Source organism: Lithobates pipiens, unplaced genomic scaffold (assembly GCF_037356315.1).
Source record: "Lithobates pipiens isolate NorthernLeopardFrog02 unplaced genomic scaffold, aLitPip1_a1.2 Scaffold_19, whole genome shotgun sequence".
NCBI classification, from domain to species: domain Eukaryota; kingdom Metazoa; phylum Chordata; class Amphibia; order Anura; family Ranidae; genus Lithobates; species Lithobates pipiens.
Genome location: NW_027507764.1, coordinates 85187157 through 85206004, shown reverse-complemented (window position 1 = coordinate 85206004; position 18848 = coordinate 85187157). Strand labels below are relative to the sequence as shown.

Genomic DNA, 18848 nt, shown 5'->3' with positions numbered 1-18848 from the left:
GTCTCCTGGCTGGAGGCTCTGACGAGGAGGCAAATCCCTGCCTCTACCAAGATGGCCTCCTCCACACATAGAAGCAATGCAAAAGGCAGGTCAGTAATGGGGAAAATCAGCTGAGAGACTTCAGATAGCACTGGTGCCTAATCCTTTGCCCACTGCCTGCCTGGTTTTGGGCACAATTATCAGAGTTCCATAGCTCTTTAAGTAAAACTCCAGGTAAACGTCTAAATAAACTGCTGCAATACAGTTGTTAACCATTTTAGCTTCTAAGATTTTTAATTCAAGTCAAGAAATCTTGTGATTCATGTACTTTCCATAAATACACAACCAGTCAGATGACATTCCTGTTTCATGCCAGTCTCTGTAATAAGGAGTGTCCCAGGAAGCAGGACAACTGAATCAGGAACAGTACAGATCTTCCTGACTGTTTAGGCATGGCAGAGGTATGTAAATCTGTCTAAAAGCCAAATCATTTGCTGGGTACAACAGTAAAAATAAATGTTTTTCAGCAATGTAGTTACATGTTCACCTTCATACATGGAAGCCCCAATTAAAACACAAAATGAGGCTTGAAAAAAGGAGAGAGAGTGGGCAGCGGAAGGAAGAATGGCTTGGGAGGTACAACTTATGGGGGCGGGGGGGGGTATTTTAAATTGTATATTTAGCCAATTGCCTGGAGTCTTATTTTGAAATGTATTCCCGTCATCTGTCTGAGAGCCATACAGAAGGCTTCAAATCAGATGTACCTCTATAGCTCGCCTGTGTGCAGCTCAGGGCAGATTCGGACGCAAAAACAAATGTAGCCTGCACAGAGAATGGATGTCAATGCCGAGAGAGGAGGCTGTCAATCACAGACTGTGTACTGGATCTCCCTCCCAGTTACCATTTTAGAAGAACAGAGAATTAAAATGTATCTGAACACAAAACAAAAAATATTGTAGCACAATATATGTAAAGCCTCTTTCACACGGGGCGGATCAGTAATGATCCACCCCGTGAAGATCCGCTCGCTCAGCGGGGATCGCTCCGTTGTCCCCGCCGAGCTGGCTGCGGACAGGGCGGTCTCCGCACACTGTGCAGGGACCGCCCTGTCAGCTCTTCATTCTCCTCTATGGGGATCGGATGAGCACGGACCGTCTGTCCGTGTTCGTCCGATCCGCTCTGCAGACGGATAGAAAAATAGGATTTTCCTCCGTCTGCAGAATCGGACTGTTGCGGAGGCGGACGAAATCGGGTGTCTGCGGATGTTCATCCACAGACACCCGCTATCCCATAGGGATGAATGTATGTCCGTATTTCATCCAAAAACGGATGGATGAAATACGGACATATCCGCATGTGTGAAAGGGGCCTAAGAATAGTCCCAAGAAGCACTTAGGAGGGAGGGAATACATTATATAGAGAACTTTAATACAGATCACTGCTGCAGCATAAGCCGATTCTGCAGCAAGTATAACCCAGATGTCTTTAACCACTACAATACAGGGCACTTTCGCCCCCTTCCTTCCCAGCCCAATTTTCAGCTTTCATCGCTCTAGCTCTTTCAGTGACAATTGCGCGGTCATGCTACACTGTACCCAAATGAAATTTTTATCATTTTGTTCGCACAAATAGAGCTTTATTTTGGTGGTATTTATTCACGACTCAGTTTTTTATTTTTTGCGATACAAGCACAAAAAAGTGGAAATTTGGGAAAAAAAACAATATTTTCTTTTTTCCATTTTAAAAGAAATCCAATAAAATCAAATTTTGTCATAAATTTAAGCCAAAATGTATTCTGCTACATGTTTTTGGTAAAAAAAAAATCCGTTAAGTGTATAATAATTGGTTTGTGTGATCACGGACATATGTACGCAAATGATCATGTACATATGTGTGCAGGTGATCATGTATATACGTGTGCAGATAATCATTGGAACATGTGATTTTAGTGGGACATATGTCGGGGACATGTTTTTATTATTAGGGACATGTGTTTTTATTATTTGGGGACATGTATGTTTTGGGGACATGTGTGGGGACTGTGTTTATACTGTGTGGTGTGTTGTGTATTACACTAGACTGGTGATCAGTGAGTAAAAAGCTGTAAAAACAGCTCATACTCACTGATCATCAGCCGGCTGCAGCGATCTGCTCTCCTCTCCTCAGCGATGACTTGTGTGAGGAGAGGAGGAGCCGATTGCCTAGCAACCGGCTGTTTGTTTACATCACATGACGGCCGTGATTGGACACGGCCGTCATGTGATCAGGAGGGCCAATCAGAGAGCCCTCCTGCCGATCTGAGATGCGCCGTGTCCGGGTGACACGGGCGCATCGGGATCGCACCGCTGCGCGGGCACGCGCGCGATCCCGCTCCTTCTGATGGACGTTCCTGAACGTCCTATCAGAAGTAGACGCCTCCCACCCGGCCGTATATGTGCATTGGCCGGGTGGGAAGTGGTTAAAGACGAAACGTGTTAGACAGCTCTGCTGAAGTCACTGTTATATTCCTAAGCGCTTTTTTTTTTTTTTTTATCTACTAAAAATGTGAGTGTATTTCCTCCTTTTATTGACCGAATTACTTCCGATTTAAATGGGATTACACTATGTGCCTACTTCTTCCTTTTCAGAAATTTGTCCTATTGGAGCAACTATCCATGTGGCTATCCGTCTATTACCTATACCATTGAGGTCCATTGTTGGAGTTGGTCTTCTGGTTGGAAGTCGTGTCCTCTGTGACAGTTTACCCTGGGTGTGTGGCCCTACAAGCCTGACTGACCCATTGGGTGTACACTCATTTGGGTTCAATTGCTCCAGTAAGCCTTTTCACTCTGGTGGAGTCAAACTTATCAAGTTTGGGCACGTTTTCCTTTGTCACATCGTTATCCAGTTCAAGTGTCAGTTACTTTGAACAATGTTTTGGATATCTACTATAATGCATTTTTAAAATGTTGTGTTACTTCACATTATTCACTCATATTTTGATTGGCACATAGTACATACATTATTTTGGCCTATTATACACACACACACACACATATATATACACACACATACATACATACACATATACACACACACACACACATATATACACACACACACACACACACATATATACACACACACACACACACATATATACACACACACACACATATATACACACACACACACATATATACACACACACACACACACACACACACACACACACACACACACACACACACACACACATATATACACACACACACATATTTTTTATTTTTGTTTATTGTTTATTCTGAGCGCTGCACTTACTGTTCACAGCTTCTGCAGCAAGGGCCATTACTCCAGAGGACACACAACTGTCCTGCAGTACCCATGTGCATACAGACACTCAAATGTTCAGCACTGCACTATAGTATGTGGATAATAAGGACTGAAATCCTATCTAGGGATTCTAGGGTGCTCTGGTGTAACACCTCCTAGAACCAAGGGTTTGAACCAAAAGGCTTATGGGGTTAGGTATCTGCTATAGTTTTTAGTTTACTAGTTAAAATGTTTAATGTTTGTTGAGTGACAATCGGGACAGCCAATCAGTGATCGCATGATTAATTGCTCTTTGAAAGCAAAATGTACGCTACAGTTTCCAGACTTTACTACGGGTACAAACAATATTATATTTGGTGATCTAGCAAGACTTAATTTTCTGACTTAACCACTTTCAGACCGGACCAATTTGCTGGTCAAAGACCAGACCACTTAATGCGATTCGGCACTGCGTCGCTTTAACTGACAATTGCGCAGTCGCGCGACGTGGCTCCCAAACAAAATTGTCGTACTTTTTTTCCCACAAATAGAGCTCTCTTTTGGTGGTATTTGATCACCCCTGTGGTTTTTATTTTTTGCGCTATAAACAAAAATAGAGCGACAATTTTGAAAAAAAACGCATTATTTTTTACTTTATGTTATAATAAATATCCCCCAAAAATATATAAAAAAGAAATTTTTTTTTCCCTGTTTAGGCCGATACGTATTCTTCTACATATTTTTGGTAAAAAAAATAAATAAAAAAAAAATCGCAATAAGGGATTGATTGGTTTGCGCCAAAGTTATAGCGTTTACAAAATAGGGATAGTTTTATAGCATTTTTATTAATTTTTTTTTAACTAGTAATGGCGGCGATCAGCGATTTTTATTGTGACTGCGACATTGTGGGGGACCCATCGGACATTTTTGACACATTTTTGGGACCATTGTCATTTATACAGTAATCACTGCCATATAAATGCAGTGATTCCTGTGTAAATGAGACTGGCAGTGAAGGGGTTAACCTGTGGGTGGCAGTGTAGGGGTTAAGTGGTTCTAGGGGTGTGTTACTAACTGTGGGGGGGTTGGGCTTTCATTTAGTGAACACTGATTTCTGCTCCAATCACATGGAGCAGAGATCAGCGTCACTAGTTGCTAGGCAGAATGGAGAAATGCTGTTTACAACGGCATTTCTTCATTTGGCCGCTCCGTGAGACGATCGCGGGTATGCCCGTGGCGATCGAGTCCGCGGGTCCCGCGACTGGACTCACGGGGGTCCCGACCAGCGCGGCGCGCTCCCGATGGCAGGGTGGCAAATTTAAAGGGACGTACATGTACGCTCATTTGCCTGCCCGTGCCATTCTGTCGATGTACATCGTCGCGCGCTGGTCGGCAAGTGGTTAAGTTCCACTGTAGAGTAGTTGTAAACCTCAGACATGAAATATGAACAAAGCACACCCCCTAAAGCGTCAGCTCTATTCTTGTGCTAATTGGGGGGGTGGGGCAGCTCCAATCAGTTCTGAGTTATCCTCCCTGAGCTCTGCAGAGTAACTGCAGCTCTCTGCCCCCTATTTTTTCTGAACTCTCAGACAAGCTTTAAAATTCAGCACTTTGAATGGATGTAGATAAGAGAAGATTAATAGGTACAACTTATGTATAAGGATTTGTTTCATCTCTGTATCAAATGAGGCCAATCACTTCACTGGGTATCCATCTATGCGTTTAAAAAAAAAAGGAAAGGCAAACCATTGTACATCATTGGCTAAAACAACTTTATTCCACAGCCAAAAGATATGGATAGTCCCTCCCTGAGGAACACCTCTGCTGACGCATTTCACCATTTACAGGCTTATTTATAAGCCCATAAGGGTGAAACATACCAGTTAGGGGTGGTCTTTGGGTAGGTATGAGCCCCTTGTTTTATTAGTGGAATACAGGTGGTTTTATCCAGTGATATCATTGGGGTGCCATCTTGCTTTTCCTTGGATGTGCGTCGAGCCCGCTCAGGGTTTTGGCTGGTGAAGCACCTGACATCTAGGAGACTGAGGAGGGGCCTCCAGTGGTGAGATCTATTCCTCTTCAACTAGGAAAGGCCTTTATTATCTTTATTTTCTTTCATTTTTCAAATACAATTTTTGAATATTTAAGCAGTAACCAAAAATGTACATTCCTTAGACTAGTCCAAATGCTAATCAGTTGCTGGGGGTGCACATAACTTCTCTTCATTTTCTAGGATCTTACCCACAAGTCATATTTCGGTTTTGCATGGTTACAATTTTTTTAAGTTAGAAATTGATCACATCCTGTATTCTTTATACCTTCTGTAGACACAAACGGCAAAATCTCTCTAGCAGAAGCCCTAGTCCCCCCCCCCCCCCAGCTAATGAAACCATCACAATAGGAATAATAGTGTCACGTCTCTAGTTGGGCGTCTAATTAATGCTAATTAAATAAAGTGGAAATCCAGCTACAAGAAAGTGGAAAGGTGTGAAGTGTTGACAAAAACTACTATTTGAAGGCTCTGTGAGAAATATGAAACAGGCAAGTGATACAATCTACCAGGTCCCGTCCAAAGGATAAATAACCATTTTGAGTTTTTTGCCCTTAAACCTCAGAAATGAAAAAACAAAAGCATATCCCTATATAGTGTGCATCTGTCTCAATTAACAGCACCAAGTGTTATTTTTGTCTGCTGCCTCCATCCTCTGCTATCAGCATGAATCACTTCTGACAAGTTTTCCTGACACCAACAGGGAAAAAAACAAAAAAACAAGAGGAATCTCCAGCCGATTGACAGCCTCAGCCCTGTTCCTGTGTGTGGGGGGGTGGGGGGGGGGGGGGTGAGGGATGAGGGATGCTCCTTCCTTCCAATCAGTTTTCAGAGCCCTCCTCAAGGAGTTCCTCAGTGTGTGGTTTCAGCTCTCTGCCCCCTTTTTTTCCTCAACTCTCAGACAAGCTTTAAAATGTTGAACTTTGAATAGATGAAGGGAAGACTGCAGATAAAGAGGTGCAACTTATTTTAGGAGGATTTGCTTCATCTCTTTAGCACCTGAGATTAATAGCGTAATAGACACAGAGTGGTACTGTGGATACGAAACATAGTAAAACATGCCACGTCTCGATATTTGAAGTTATTAGACAGAACAAATGTTGAAAATGATGGACTTCATAGGCATAACACAAAAAAGTTTCTTTAAAAAGATTAACAAAATTTATTTACAAAATAAAAAATACTTAATGCAAAGCATACATGGATTTGCATAAAACACTGATTGCCTCAGAGCATAACGATTACACTGTTAATGTAGTCTGTTTAAATCATAAATTGATCAAAGACTCATACACTTCCATTTTGCTATGACAAATAGTAATTAACGTAGGCAAAATAAAAAAAAAACAAAAAAAAAAAAAACTGTTGTTTAGACAGTGTAGTATAGATGACTCAGCTCGAAATTGCCCTACATGTTACGGGTTATACAAACGCTTCATCAGGAGCTTTTGGCATTTATTCCTTAATAAAAGGTAGAGTAAACATGTGTAAATGAGCGGGGGGATAGTAGTATGGACCTAGGCGTACAGCCAAGGACAGAGGATACTTCTTAATCCTAGTTAGGAAGGTAATCTAATAGTTAATGAGGTTGAGAAAAAGGTGATCCTTACTTATAGATTTACCCAGGGATCTCCAGGAGTAATATCCTCCAGATGCTCTCAACCCTGGGATGTCCCAAGAATGGAAAATCGTATAGTTACTTTGCTGGTAGGAGACCACCATAATCTTTAAATCAAAGGATTAAAGACGTTCCCCCACTCAGAGACAGCACCACGTAGTGACAAGGGCTGCTGTAGCACCTGAGGCCAGTCACATCACTGGGCATATGTAAACATTTACAACCACTTTAAAGATGCAATAAAGTAACAGAAACCGATCAAAATGATCTTCCTACCTTCTAAAGACTTAGCAACTTTATCCAATCGTACTGGCATGTAACAGAAAGAGCAGAGAGACAGAAGGTTGATTTGGTGGAGAAAGGACAGGGAGGGACATATAAGATGAACTAGATTTGCTCTACAGTACAAGCAGGAGTGAGGCCAACCTGACGTTACACCAGATCCTCGCCCATGTTTTTTGTCTTCCACTATTTCATAAAACGGACCTATGACTTGAAGCAATTCTTCCACTTTCTCCGTCATTGGCATGCTCTCAAGAATCTAGTGTCCAAAAGGCAAGAGGTGAAATAAAAAACGGCATACTGATTCACTTTCTCTTTAATCTAGAATGTAATCCTCTGTCAACAAGATGCTCCATGTGTGCTGGTACAAGATGTCCCAGGTCATCAGTTTACATTGCTAAAGATTACAACACACTTATGCTGGATTCACATCATAGGCATAGTATTCATAAATAAAATTAAGGCAGCAGGCTTGTGTTGATGTGAATTAACATTTTTTCACCGAGCACATATCAGCACATCATGTGGGTGTAATCTGGGCCTATACAACAATGGATTTCAGCTGGGTATTACATCAAATGGGCCCTGGTGTGGTGGTGTGAATTGGCCCTGAAATATTTTGTTCTGCACTTAATTTTTTTTAAAATAACAAACCTGTTATGCTTACACTCTGTTGGTTTTCAACAGAGAAGCCCCCGATCCTCCTCACAATTCCCCCCCCCCCCCCCGGCGATCTTGGCTTATCTCCTCTGCCAAGTGCCCCCATAGCAAGTCACTTGCTATAGGGACACTCAGGTGTGCTCGCTCCCGAGCCTCACTCTGTGTGTCCACAAGACACACAGAGCATGGCTTGGCCCCTGTCCCTCCTTACTAACACTGATTGGCAGCAGTGAGAGCCAATCGCTCCCACGGCTGTATCTGAGCAAGTAAGCCACCAGATCGAGATCAGTCTCAGGTAAGTATAAGGCTGACTATACATAATGCAATTTTCTTATTCAATTCCCTTTAGATTTACCTTCTAGTGCAAGGGCCTGCCTGACTGCATACAAATTGAAAAGATACATATATGCATACAAATTTAAGATTGACCTCATATTATATGGTTTTGGTAAAGCCAAAAGGAAAATTGTACAGGAAGATTGTATAATGTATGGCCTGCCCTGGGGAGGGGGTAACTACATACATGCATTAAGGTTTTAAAATAGGATTTTATGTATATTTAAAAAAAAAAAAAAAAAATTCTGTCTCTGCAACCACTTTAAAGACTTCTTGCCAATGTTTTAAAAAGTGCTTTATAAAAAAAAAAAAAAAAATAAGTATTTGCAAATACCGCGGACTGTTCAGATGTTAAATTAAAAAAGCAGCAGCAAACCTGCTGACCTTACATGGTTGATAATGTGAAAGAAAACCTCTGATTTTCACACTTAACATTTTAAAACTTAACATCTAAACAATCCGTCTGATTTACAAATACTGTAAATAAGCATATAAGCTCCATTTTGTGTTGAAAATAACCGAAATCTAAAACTCTGGTGGGTGTAACAAGATTTGTCTTCCCCCCCCCCATCCGTGAATCTGATCCGAGGAACGATCCGATACGTGAGTTTTTTGATCCGTTGCACCGCACATCTACCTGCCATCCCCCGGTCCAGTAACAGCACCTCTGTTGGCACCTAAGACACTCTCCTTTGGCAGGGGAAGGCAGATGCATAGGACTCTATTCCAAAATGAAAGTAAAGCTCTTAGGCTCGCTATCCACATTAAAAATTTCAGCAGGCTGACAGAGAAAATTATAGATCCCCTCATCCACGATAAACATGGAACAGGATCTCCCCTGCTAGCAAATATCTTCAGAAAGCCACAGCACCTATGGCTGTTAGATTACCTGCGCTGTAAAATGCGTTCGATTGGTTGCAGTAATTAAATTTTCGTCCAAAAAATTTCTGGTTGGCTTGAAGTTTGAGCCAGGTGGTGCCAACAGGGCTATGGACAGCTCAAATCTTGCAATTTCAGCAGGAAATGGCCGACCTTTAAACCACGTATGACTGGCTTTAGACTTTTGTGAACAAAGTTTGAGGGAGCAAGAAGAAGCTTTCCTAGCTGTGGTTCCTACTAAAATAAAAAAAAAAAACCCAAACACACAACTCTACAAAAATTCAATAAAGCCCAACTCCACGTTTAATGTCCCTTTAAGTAGCTCGTCTGGGCCAAGCTGGACCAAACAAAAAAAACTATTTACTGCTTAAACAAGTACACTTTTCCGGACGCACTGAATTAACTGTATGTAGCCTCACCTAATTACAGTATACAGCTCTGTATTCTGGCAGTGGCTCAGCCATTCATGGGAAGCTTTGTATTTTATGAATACAAAGCTTCCTCCGATTGGCTGAGACAGGTGGATGATCTGACTATCTTCGCCTCAGCCAATCGAAGAAGCTTTGCATTCATAGAATAAAAAGATTCCTGTGAATGGCTAAGCAGCGCTTTTTGTTTTGTTCAGGGAGCAGGACAGGAAGTCCTTGTTTCACTGCAGGAACACGGCGCTGTACACTGTATTCAGCTGAGGTACAGTATTTTATAGTGCAAGCCAGTGTGAACTGGCCCTTAGACTAAAAGAAGAAAAAAAATAAAAATAATAATTCAGTAGCGCAACAGGACCTGATGAAGATGGCAAACCATAAATGGGCAACCAGATGTTTTATATTCTAGTGTATGATTAAAAAATAAATGAAAAAAAAACAGGAACTTTGTTGGTCATTAGGGATAAAGCTATGATCTATATTTTCTAACCAGTATCTTTCATTGCATAACATATTAAACACATAAATATTGAAATATCCGTTTCTGTATGTGTGCGATCACCTGCAAACTTTTGCTGCCAATATTAGTCTGAAATTCTATACAAACCCCCAAAGGATTACAAAGGTGTGAATGGCTTTCACTGTAATTGGACAATCTACTTAGCTGTAATAAAATCCCAGCACAGTGCTTATTATGTTCCTCTAGAGGATTCATGACCCAGATCAATGGTTTATAGTTAGTGAGCTGCTTATTATAGAAAACTCTCGATTTGTTCAGAGCCCAATATATTCTCTTAACCAGTTGCGGAAGCACAGGGGTCGCCGAGGTTACCATGGCGACCGGGCCCCATGCTGCAAGGGACCCCTGTATGCCTTGATAGCAGGAGCGACAAGGGCGACTGAGACCGAGCTCCCCGATACTCAGCCAAACTGTGATCGGCACTAGGCAGGGAGCTTACATCTAAAGTGAAAGCATATTGTGTGCTGTGCTCTTTGTTTCCCGCTACAGTGCAGTACCCGGCAAGAAGCGGTAAGGTAAAAGCACTGGCGGGTTTTTTTTTTTTTTAAAGGATAGAGAGATGATAGCGACATATGTGCACATGCGCAGTGGGTCGAGTCACAGATGGCATCCAGCCCCACGTCAGTCGGTAGTCGGGCCCCGCACTTATCCCCATTTCACGGGGTGTGGGTGTATGTAAAATTTCAACCTTTTGCCACATTTCAGGCTTCAAACAAAGATATAAAATTTTAATTTTTTGTGACGAATCACCAACAAGTGGGACACAATTGTGAAGTGGAACAAAATCTATTGGCTAAACTTTTTTAGCAAATAAACTGAAAAGTGGTGCGTGCAAAATTATTCGGCCCCTTTACTTTCAGTGCAGCAAACTCACTCCAGAAGTTCAGCGAGGATCTCTGAATGATCCAATGTTGTCCTAAATGACTGATGGTGATAAATAGAATCCACCTGTGTGTAATCAAGTCTCTGTATAAATGCACCTGCTCTGTGATAGTCTCAGGGTTCTGTTGAAAGCGCAGAGAGCATCATGAAGACCAAGGAACACACCAGGCAGGTCCGTAATACTGTTGTGGAGAAGTTTAAAGACGGATTTGGATACAAAAAGATTTCCCAAGCTTTAAACATCCCAAGGAGCACTGTGCAAGCGATCATTTTGAAATGGAAGGAGTATCAGACCACTGCCTGGCCGTCCCTCTAAACTTTCAGCTCAGACAAGGAGAAGACTGATCAGAGATGCAGCCAAGAGGCCCATGATCACTCTGGATGAACTGCAGAGAACTACAGCTGAGGTGGGAGAGTCCGTCCATAGGACAACAATCAGTCGTATACTGCACAAATCTGGCCTTTATGGAAGAGTGGCAAGAAGAAAGCCATTTCTCAAAGATATCCATAAAAAGTCTCGTCTAAAGTTTGCCACAAGCCACCTGGGAGACACACCAAACATGTGGAAGAAGGTGCTCTGGTCAGATGAAACCAAAATCAAACTTTTTGCCCACAATGCAAAACGATATGTTTGGCGTAAAAGCAACACAGCTCATCACCCTCAACACCACATCCCCACTGTCAAACATGGTGGTGGCAGCATCATGGTTTGGGCCTGCTTTTCTTCAGCAGGGACAGGGAAGATGGTTAAAATTGAGGGGAAGATGGATAAATACAGGACCATTCTGGATGAAAACCTGTTGGAGTCTGCAAAAGACCTAAAACTGGGACGGAGATTTATCTTCCAACAAGACAATGATCCCAAACATACAGCAAAATCTACAAAGGAATGGTTCACAAATAAACGTATCCAGGTGTTAGAATGGCCAAGTCAAAGTCCAGACCTGAATCCAATCGAGAATCTGTGGAAAGAGCTAAGAACTGCTGTTCACAAACGCTCTCCATCCAACCTCACTGAGCTCGAGCTGTTTTGCAAGGAAGAATGGGCAAGAATTTCAGTCTCTCGATGTGCAAAACTGATAGAGACATACCCCAAGTGACTTGCAGCTGTAATCGCAGCAAAAGGTGGCTCTACAAAGTATTAACGCAAGGGGGCCGAATAATTTTGCACGCCCCACTTTTCCTTTTTTTATTAGTTAAAAAAGTTTCAAAAATCCAATAGATTTCGTTCCACTTCACAATTGTGTCCCACTTGTTGGTGATTCTTCACAAAAAATTAAAATTTTAGATCTTTATGTTTGAAGCCTGAAATGTGGCAAAAGGTTGAAAAGTTCAAGGGGGCCGAATACTGTCGCAAGGCAGTATGTGTGTTTTACATGTATGCATGTTTAATCCTGACCCCCTATATGCATACAGTCAGAACTGATTTTTTTTTTCCCCTCTCGTTTGTTCATAGTATAAGGGGAATTTTTTTTTTTTTTTTAAAAAGCTGTTCCTCTGAAAAGCGAGCCATGCTCAGATCACTTTTTAGAGACATTTTGACAGCCAGTAAAAAGGCAATATGTTGCCTCCTGACCGCCTGTTTTAACCCCTTAAATGCATCATCGCTATGCTGCACCTGAATGTAATGCACACAGTTGCAGCGAGACCCATTCACCTAGGGGTATACTTCAAAAATGCCGACGGGAAAAAAGATTGAGCAACACTGACATAGAGGAACAGATCTCTTCATTTTCCTCCTGCAGCTGCTGAATGCCTGCGGGGGGGTGAGAGAAGAGGAGGAGAAGCAGAGTGAAAGTGGTTCCTTTATATGCATTATTATTCTGTTGGATCGACTGCCATATGCATGGGCCAAATGTCAGTGAGTTTCTATTGAACCAGCCAAAAAAAAAATAAAAAAATATTTCAGGTGGTGTGTATGGGGCTTAACGCTACAACTTTCACAGCACATCTAATTAAAACAGCAAAATAAACAGGACCTGTAAGAAATTAAACATGAGCTTTGCCTTGCATTCTAAAAGCTCCTAGTTTCACTACCTAGTCTGCCACTGACCTAAAAACACAAATGCAGGACAAGACTTTAGAATTTTTTAGACTTTGCTGGCTGCATGTTTGTTGCAGTTCAAGGGCATATTAGGTAAACTAGAATTGGGATTAGTGCCCTGGAGTCGGCTTATGTAAAAATCAGCAACAGCACCCATACGTCTTTATTTATATCCATTAAAGAAAACCTAGTTCTTACGTTTTTCGGTCTTACCTTTTTCATTTCGTCAACATAAGCAACCATGGCGTCTTCCTTGGTCATGTCACCCAAAGAATTCCAGGCATCCCTGAAAAATGAATCCAGAAGTAGCTCATGCAGGTTATGTAAACTACACAGACCTCTGAAACAATCACATGCAAAAAAAAAAAAAAATAAATAAAAACACACAGCAGCAAAGGTTTACTGGTCATTTGACGTAATGTGAGATCAGCACTTACACAATTATTCTTCATACTATATAATGTCCTATAAATGATTTATATTAGATCTGCATTTTCAGACATGACCAAATAGCTTAACCGCTTCAACCCCGGAAGATTTTACCCCCTTCCTGACCAGAGCACCTTTTGCTATTGGGCACTGCGTCGTTTTAACTGACAATTGCGCGGTCGTGTGACGTGGCTCCCAAACAAAAATTATGTCTTTTTTACACCCACAAATAAAGCTCTTTTGGTGGTATTTGATCACCGCAAAAAACATTCTACATATATTTTTGGAAAAAAAATAAAAATCGCAATAAGCGTTTGATTGGTTTGCGCAAAAGTTATAGCATTTACAAAATAGGGGATCGTTTTATGGCATTTTTATAAATTTTTTCTTCAAGCAATGGTGGCGATCTGCAATTTTTATAGTGACATTATGGTGGATACATGAGACATTTTTGGGACTATTGTCATTTATACAGCAATCAGTGCTATACAAAATGCACCGACTCCTGTGTAAATGACACTGGCAGTGAAGGGGTTAACCACTAGAGGGCAGGATAAGGGTTAAGTGTGTCCTGGGACGTGTTTCTAACTGTGGTGGGGGGGTGTGGCTACACGTGTCACACGCCACTGATCTCTGCTCCCAATCACAGGGAGCAGAGATCAGCGACACTAACTAGGCAAAATGGGGAGATGCTCGTTTACATTAGCATTACCCCATTCGACAATCGTGGGTATCCCCACAGCGATTGAGTCCGGGGGACCCACAACCTGACTCACGGAGCTACCATATAAAATAACCAAGTGAATAATCTGGACAGCTGCTAGCACTGACCACGTCCCATATGCTCGTGCCAACCCAGTAAATAATCAAACATAATGTTGCGCTATCCAAGTACTATCATGTGACCACCACATAAATTAGTGTTAATGTTACCTTTGATAGATAACAGTTCATAAAAATCCTGTATATGTACTGCAATCCTATGCGATTATACCTCGTGACAGCATGTGAAAACTGAGTATAAATCTATATAAAGTGCATCCCCATGTGGATGTACTTTTACATAGATTTATACTCAGCTTTCACATGCTGTCACGAGGTATAATCGCATAGGATTGCAGGACATGTTTTTGATGAACTCTTATCTAGCAAAGCTAACATTAACACTAGTTTATGTGGTGGTCACATGATAGTACTTGGATAGCGCAGCATTATATTTGATTATATCACCAAATATCTACTAGCCACAAATAAGGTAAAAAGTATATTAATATAAATCACCATTTGTATCGACCAACAGGATCCCAAAATGCAGGCCTCGGTATATTGCAAGGTCCTTGTGTTGCTTGTTTGTAAAAACTGTAGAACTTCAGCATCATTTCATTGGATGGCTGGAAAGAGCCTAAAAACAAATTTCACAGGAATAATTAAAGAGGCATTTCAGCATGGGTATAAAAAATATATTTTTTTTTAAAAGTCAGCAGCTACAAATACTGTAGCTGCTGACTTTTAATTAGGACACTTACCTGTCCAGGGAGCCCGCGATGTTGGCACTCCAGCCGCTGCCATTTGTGGCGAGGGAAACTGGCAGTGAAGCCTTTTGGCTCTCCTACTGTGCAAAACGCTTTCTTTCAGGCCGGGTACCTGTCAAAAAACCATGTACCCGTTTCTCTCCCCCCCCCCCCCCCCAAATGTGGCACAAGAGGGGGGTGGGGGATGAGGAAGCAGATCAGCGGAGCTCCCCCTTTTGGGTGGATCTCCGCTTTAAGGATAAAATTTATGAATTAGAATCTCCATACATCTACCCATTTCAACTGGTACAATCTAAGCTGTCTTTTTTGCCCTGTGAATGGCTGTCTCATTGACAGCTAAGAAAATCAGCCAACACAGCCAGTCATAAGAGCCTGAAAGACCGGTATTGACAACTGCTATTACAACTGTCGAGGGACAACTGGTACAAAAAAACAAAACAAAAAAACAAAAACAAAACATAAGTAGCAACTTACCATGTTCTACGGGAAACGAATATCCATGGAAAGTGAACCTGATGGGGAAATCACATCTGCTGACTTCTTTTGATAAAGGTAAAGGCTTAAATTATAACCAACTAAAAAGGAAACTTTTTTGGGATAGAGTGAAGATGGATTCAAACACCTATTCGATTCTTATTGCCACCTGTGTCCCCATTAGGGATATTCACTCTCCATTTGTCCTGTTTACCATCATTAAAAAAGTGAAGGTAAAAGAAAATCCCCAAATTTGGGGTTGCCCGCAGAAAATTTGAATGGAAATCTTCCAAAAAAAAAAAAAAAAAAAAAAAAAAAAAACACACACCACTAGTTTTGGTGACCATTTGTGTACAGAACCCCTCTGGGTTGCCATATTACTTACATTGTACAGAAAATGACAACACTGCAGACTGAAAAGGAAAGGTAATTTTAAGAACATTCTATTGCAATATGGCTTGTGCCACAATTGTATATGCTGCATCTGCTTTATTTGGTCATTTTGTACTTAATGAGTTACCATTAATTTCCACCAGTTTCTCCTCACTTCCTGTTTTGGCTAGGAGACAGGAAATTAAGTTAAATCTCCCTAATAGGACACAGATGGCAAAAAGCAACTGACAGGAGTTATAACCCTCCCTTAAGCCTAGTACACGGGCTGAATGTCAGGCGGCATCGTCCTGTTCCATAGAAACTGGCTGACTTACGGGCCATGTACTGCAGTCGTCCAGCTTCTGTCAGAGGGGCATTCCCTAAAAAGGTCTGCCAATTGGCTCCCCATCAGCGCTCTGTCATGGGGTTAAAGTTCCACTGTCAGAACACAACAGCACAGCAAGGGGAAATTGATGTACTAACATCACATAGTTAGTAAAGTGGCTCCGGCCTGAGCGGTCTTTTTCCACCTTCAACCCTGCTGGGCTGAACGGAAAAAATAAATAAATGAATACTACCAGTGTGTACCAGGCTCAACTATCCAAAATGAAAAAAATAAAAATAAATAAAAACAATTTGCCTATAGTTCTACTTTTTTTTTTTCCCCCAACATACAAAACCCAGAACAGCGAGATGTCTGGATGCCCGATATACACATACCCAGACTGGTGCCTCACTAGGCAGTGACGCTGTGATAGTAGGACATCCATGGAACGTGCCCCTTTACAAACAAGTCAGCAGTGCCTGATCTCATTTGTCCTGAAATAGGTTTTATTAAATGAACTACAGCTCACCACTACTAGCTAAACTGCACCTTCCTGCAAAAGCATGACGCTAGAAGGGCATTTGGCAACATTGTGCCACAGCATGAAACAACATGGGCTGCCCACCAATAATATTGATTATATATATATATATATATATGAACAAAGATTTAAATAACATGGTGCAATTCTTCAGACAAAATAAATTCACTCAACTTCCACATTTTACACAACCAAAACAGACGGGAAAGTCTCAATCTGGCTCACCTAAAAGCATTGGAGCAAACGTGGGTCCATAAATGCAGATTCCAGAGCTCACGCTTTCTTTGAACGCCAGGCAAAGTACAAAGGCCACAAAGTCTGCTGTCACCGCTTTACATGACTATCCAAAACCTTCCGAGGTTTAGCATAAAATATGTAGATAAAGGGAACACCACTCCCACAATACATGGAGCACGGAGAGTTCATGCATAGAAGGCGGTTGCTTAAACTCACTAAAATAGTCGAAGCAGAAATTTAGTTTTTTTTTCTGCCAGTCAAAAAAGGAACTTCATCTCTTGTTTTATTTTTTATTTTAATTCCCTATTTACCTTTTTCACTGGGTTATCCTTAATAAGCACACTCACCACCTCATTAAATTCAGCAATTTTCAATTTTCTTTCACAATCCACGGCTCCACTGCCATCTTCTGCTCTTAACCACTTGAAGAACAGGTTTTTCTGGCACTTTGTATACATGTGAAAATCAGTTTAAATTTTGCTTGAAAATTACTTAGAACCCTCAACCCCCTCCCAAAAAATCTAACAAAAAAAATAAATAAATGACACACACACCATTTTTTTGTAAGATATAAAAAGATGTTACATCGAGTAGATACCAAACATGTCATGCTTTAAAATGGCATATGCCTGCACAGCGCCAACTGCGCTGTAAAAGCCTTTACAGGTTACCCCCTTATATCTGCAGAGGAGGTCTAGTGCTAGAATTAGTGTCCATGATCTGACATCCGCAGCGTAATCTCACGAGACAATAGCTTTTTGCGTGTGACCGAGACATGTCTTTGAGTTATTGATTTTATTTAATCACACTGGGGCGCTGTGCTGGCAGGACATAAAAAATAAAAAAAAAATACTGAAAGCAGCTTTTTTGAGGCATTTTAGTAGTGGTGTATACACCATTCCTAAAGCACCCCTGCCCATTGGCAGTGGCACTTTGCGAGTGCTTTTATCCCCTTTATTCGGCTGCTAGTGGGGGTTAAAAGCGTCCCGCTAGCGCCCGCAAAAACCTACGGTAAAGTGCCGTTAAAACTAGTGGTTCTTTACTACTGACCCCTGGGTGCTGGCAGTCTGAAAGGGTTCTTAGAGCTGCAGTTTATGACAGTCCTCTCAGTCATTACATATAATGAACATTGCATGCAGCTTTTTGGTGATGTTGGGGGCTGCATTTGAGGCCTCCTTTAGCTCATAAATTGACAACTGACTTAGAGCAATAGAACACTTTTCATAATACAGCAAAACATCAATTCATGCAAGTCTATACAAAATGGGGGACAATTACAGAGACTGACGCATTTCGTCCAAATGAAGGACAGATGGAAGCCAAGATGTAGTTCTTAAAGGGGCCCATTCCTTCACATATTAGGGGCAGTAAAAGTAGAAGAGTCATTTACCACCCCTACCCCAATCCCAGGAGCATGTACACTCCAAGTATCACGAGTATGTGACAGCACTATGAGCCTCATGATAGGCCCAGTGCTGTCACAGGTGTGGCACGGGAGCAAGGAAAGGGAATTACATGCTGCTATGAACAGGAAGATGTAAGTGATCATTTTATCTAGTCCTGAATGGGTAAAAGAAGAATTAAACGAACACCTATTTCTGCTGTATTAAAGCTGTATGGCTACCTTCATGTGGATGCTGAATGCAAAGAGCAACCAACACCGGAGTTCCTCTGTCCAGCATTACGGCTATGCAGATGTTGCTGGCAGGCTGCAAAACTTGAAGTCAATCCAACATGATTAAGGTCTGATGGCTGAAACAAGTTAGCTTTTTTGACCGTTGTTCACCTGCATTTATAAAACAATGTTTTAGCCAACTTTCATAGCAACAGCCTTACTTCCTTTTTTGTACGAATCCCTCAACCTGCATCCCTCTGGTATATGATGTGAGGCCCTTGGACCTCAGCAGTCTGTATTGGATAACACGGATTAGGGTATTCAAATTGATCTTTACTAGCCTCATGTAACACGTTC

At 41.5% G+C, this 18848-nt stretch overlaps 1 protein-coding gene across 6 annotated transcripts in view; it reads right to left on the bottom strand.

Moving 5' to 3' along the window:
• Positions 1-18848, bottom strand: part of ACBD5 (acyl-CoA binding domain containing 5) — a 47667-nt gene that overhangs the window by 16690 nt on the left and 12129 nt on the right. For 2 of the 6 annotated variants that reach the window (XM_077491024.1, XM_077491021.1), the window contains exons 3-6: positions 14677-14797; positions 13180-13252; positions 7365-7479; positions 7215-7247 (exon numbers count right to left, since the gene is read on the bottom strand). In XM_077491024.1, the coding sequence (XP_077347150.1) occupies positions 7215-7247; positions 7365-7479; positions 13180-13252; positions 14677-14797 (342 nt within the window). Of the gene's footprint in view, positions 1-7214; positions 7248-7364; positions 7480-13179; positions 13253-14676; positions 14798-16864; positions 16995-18500; positions 18663-18848 lie in introns of those variants that run through there. The other 4 variants (XM_077491022.1, XM_077491023.1, XM_077491025.1 and 1 more) reach the window with 3 other exon arrangements.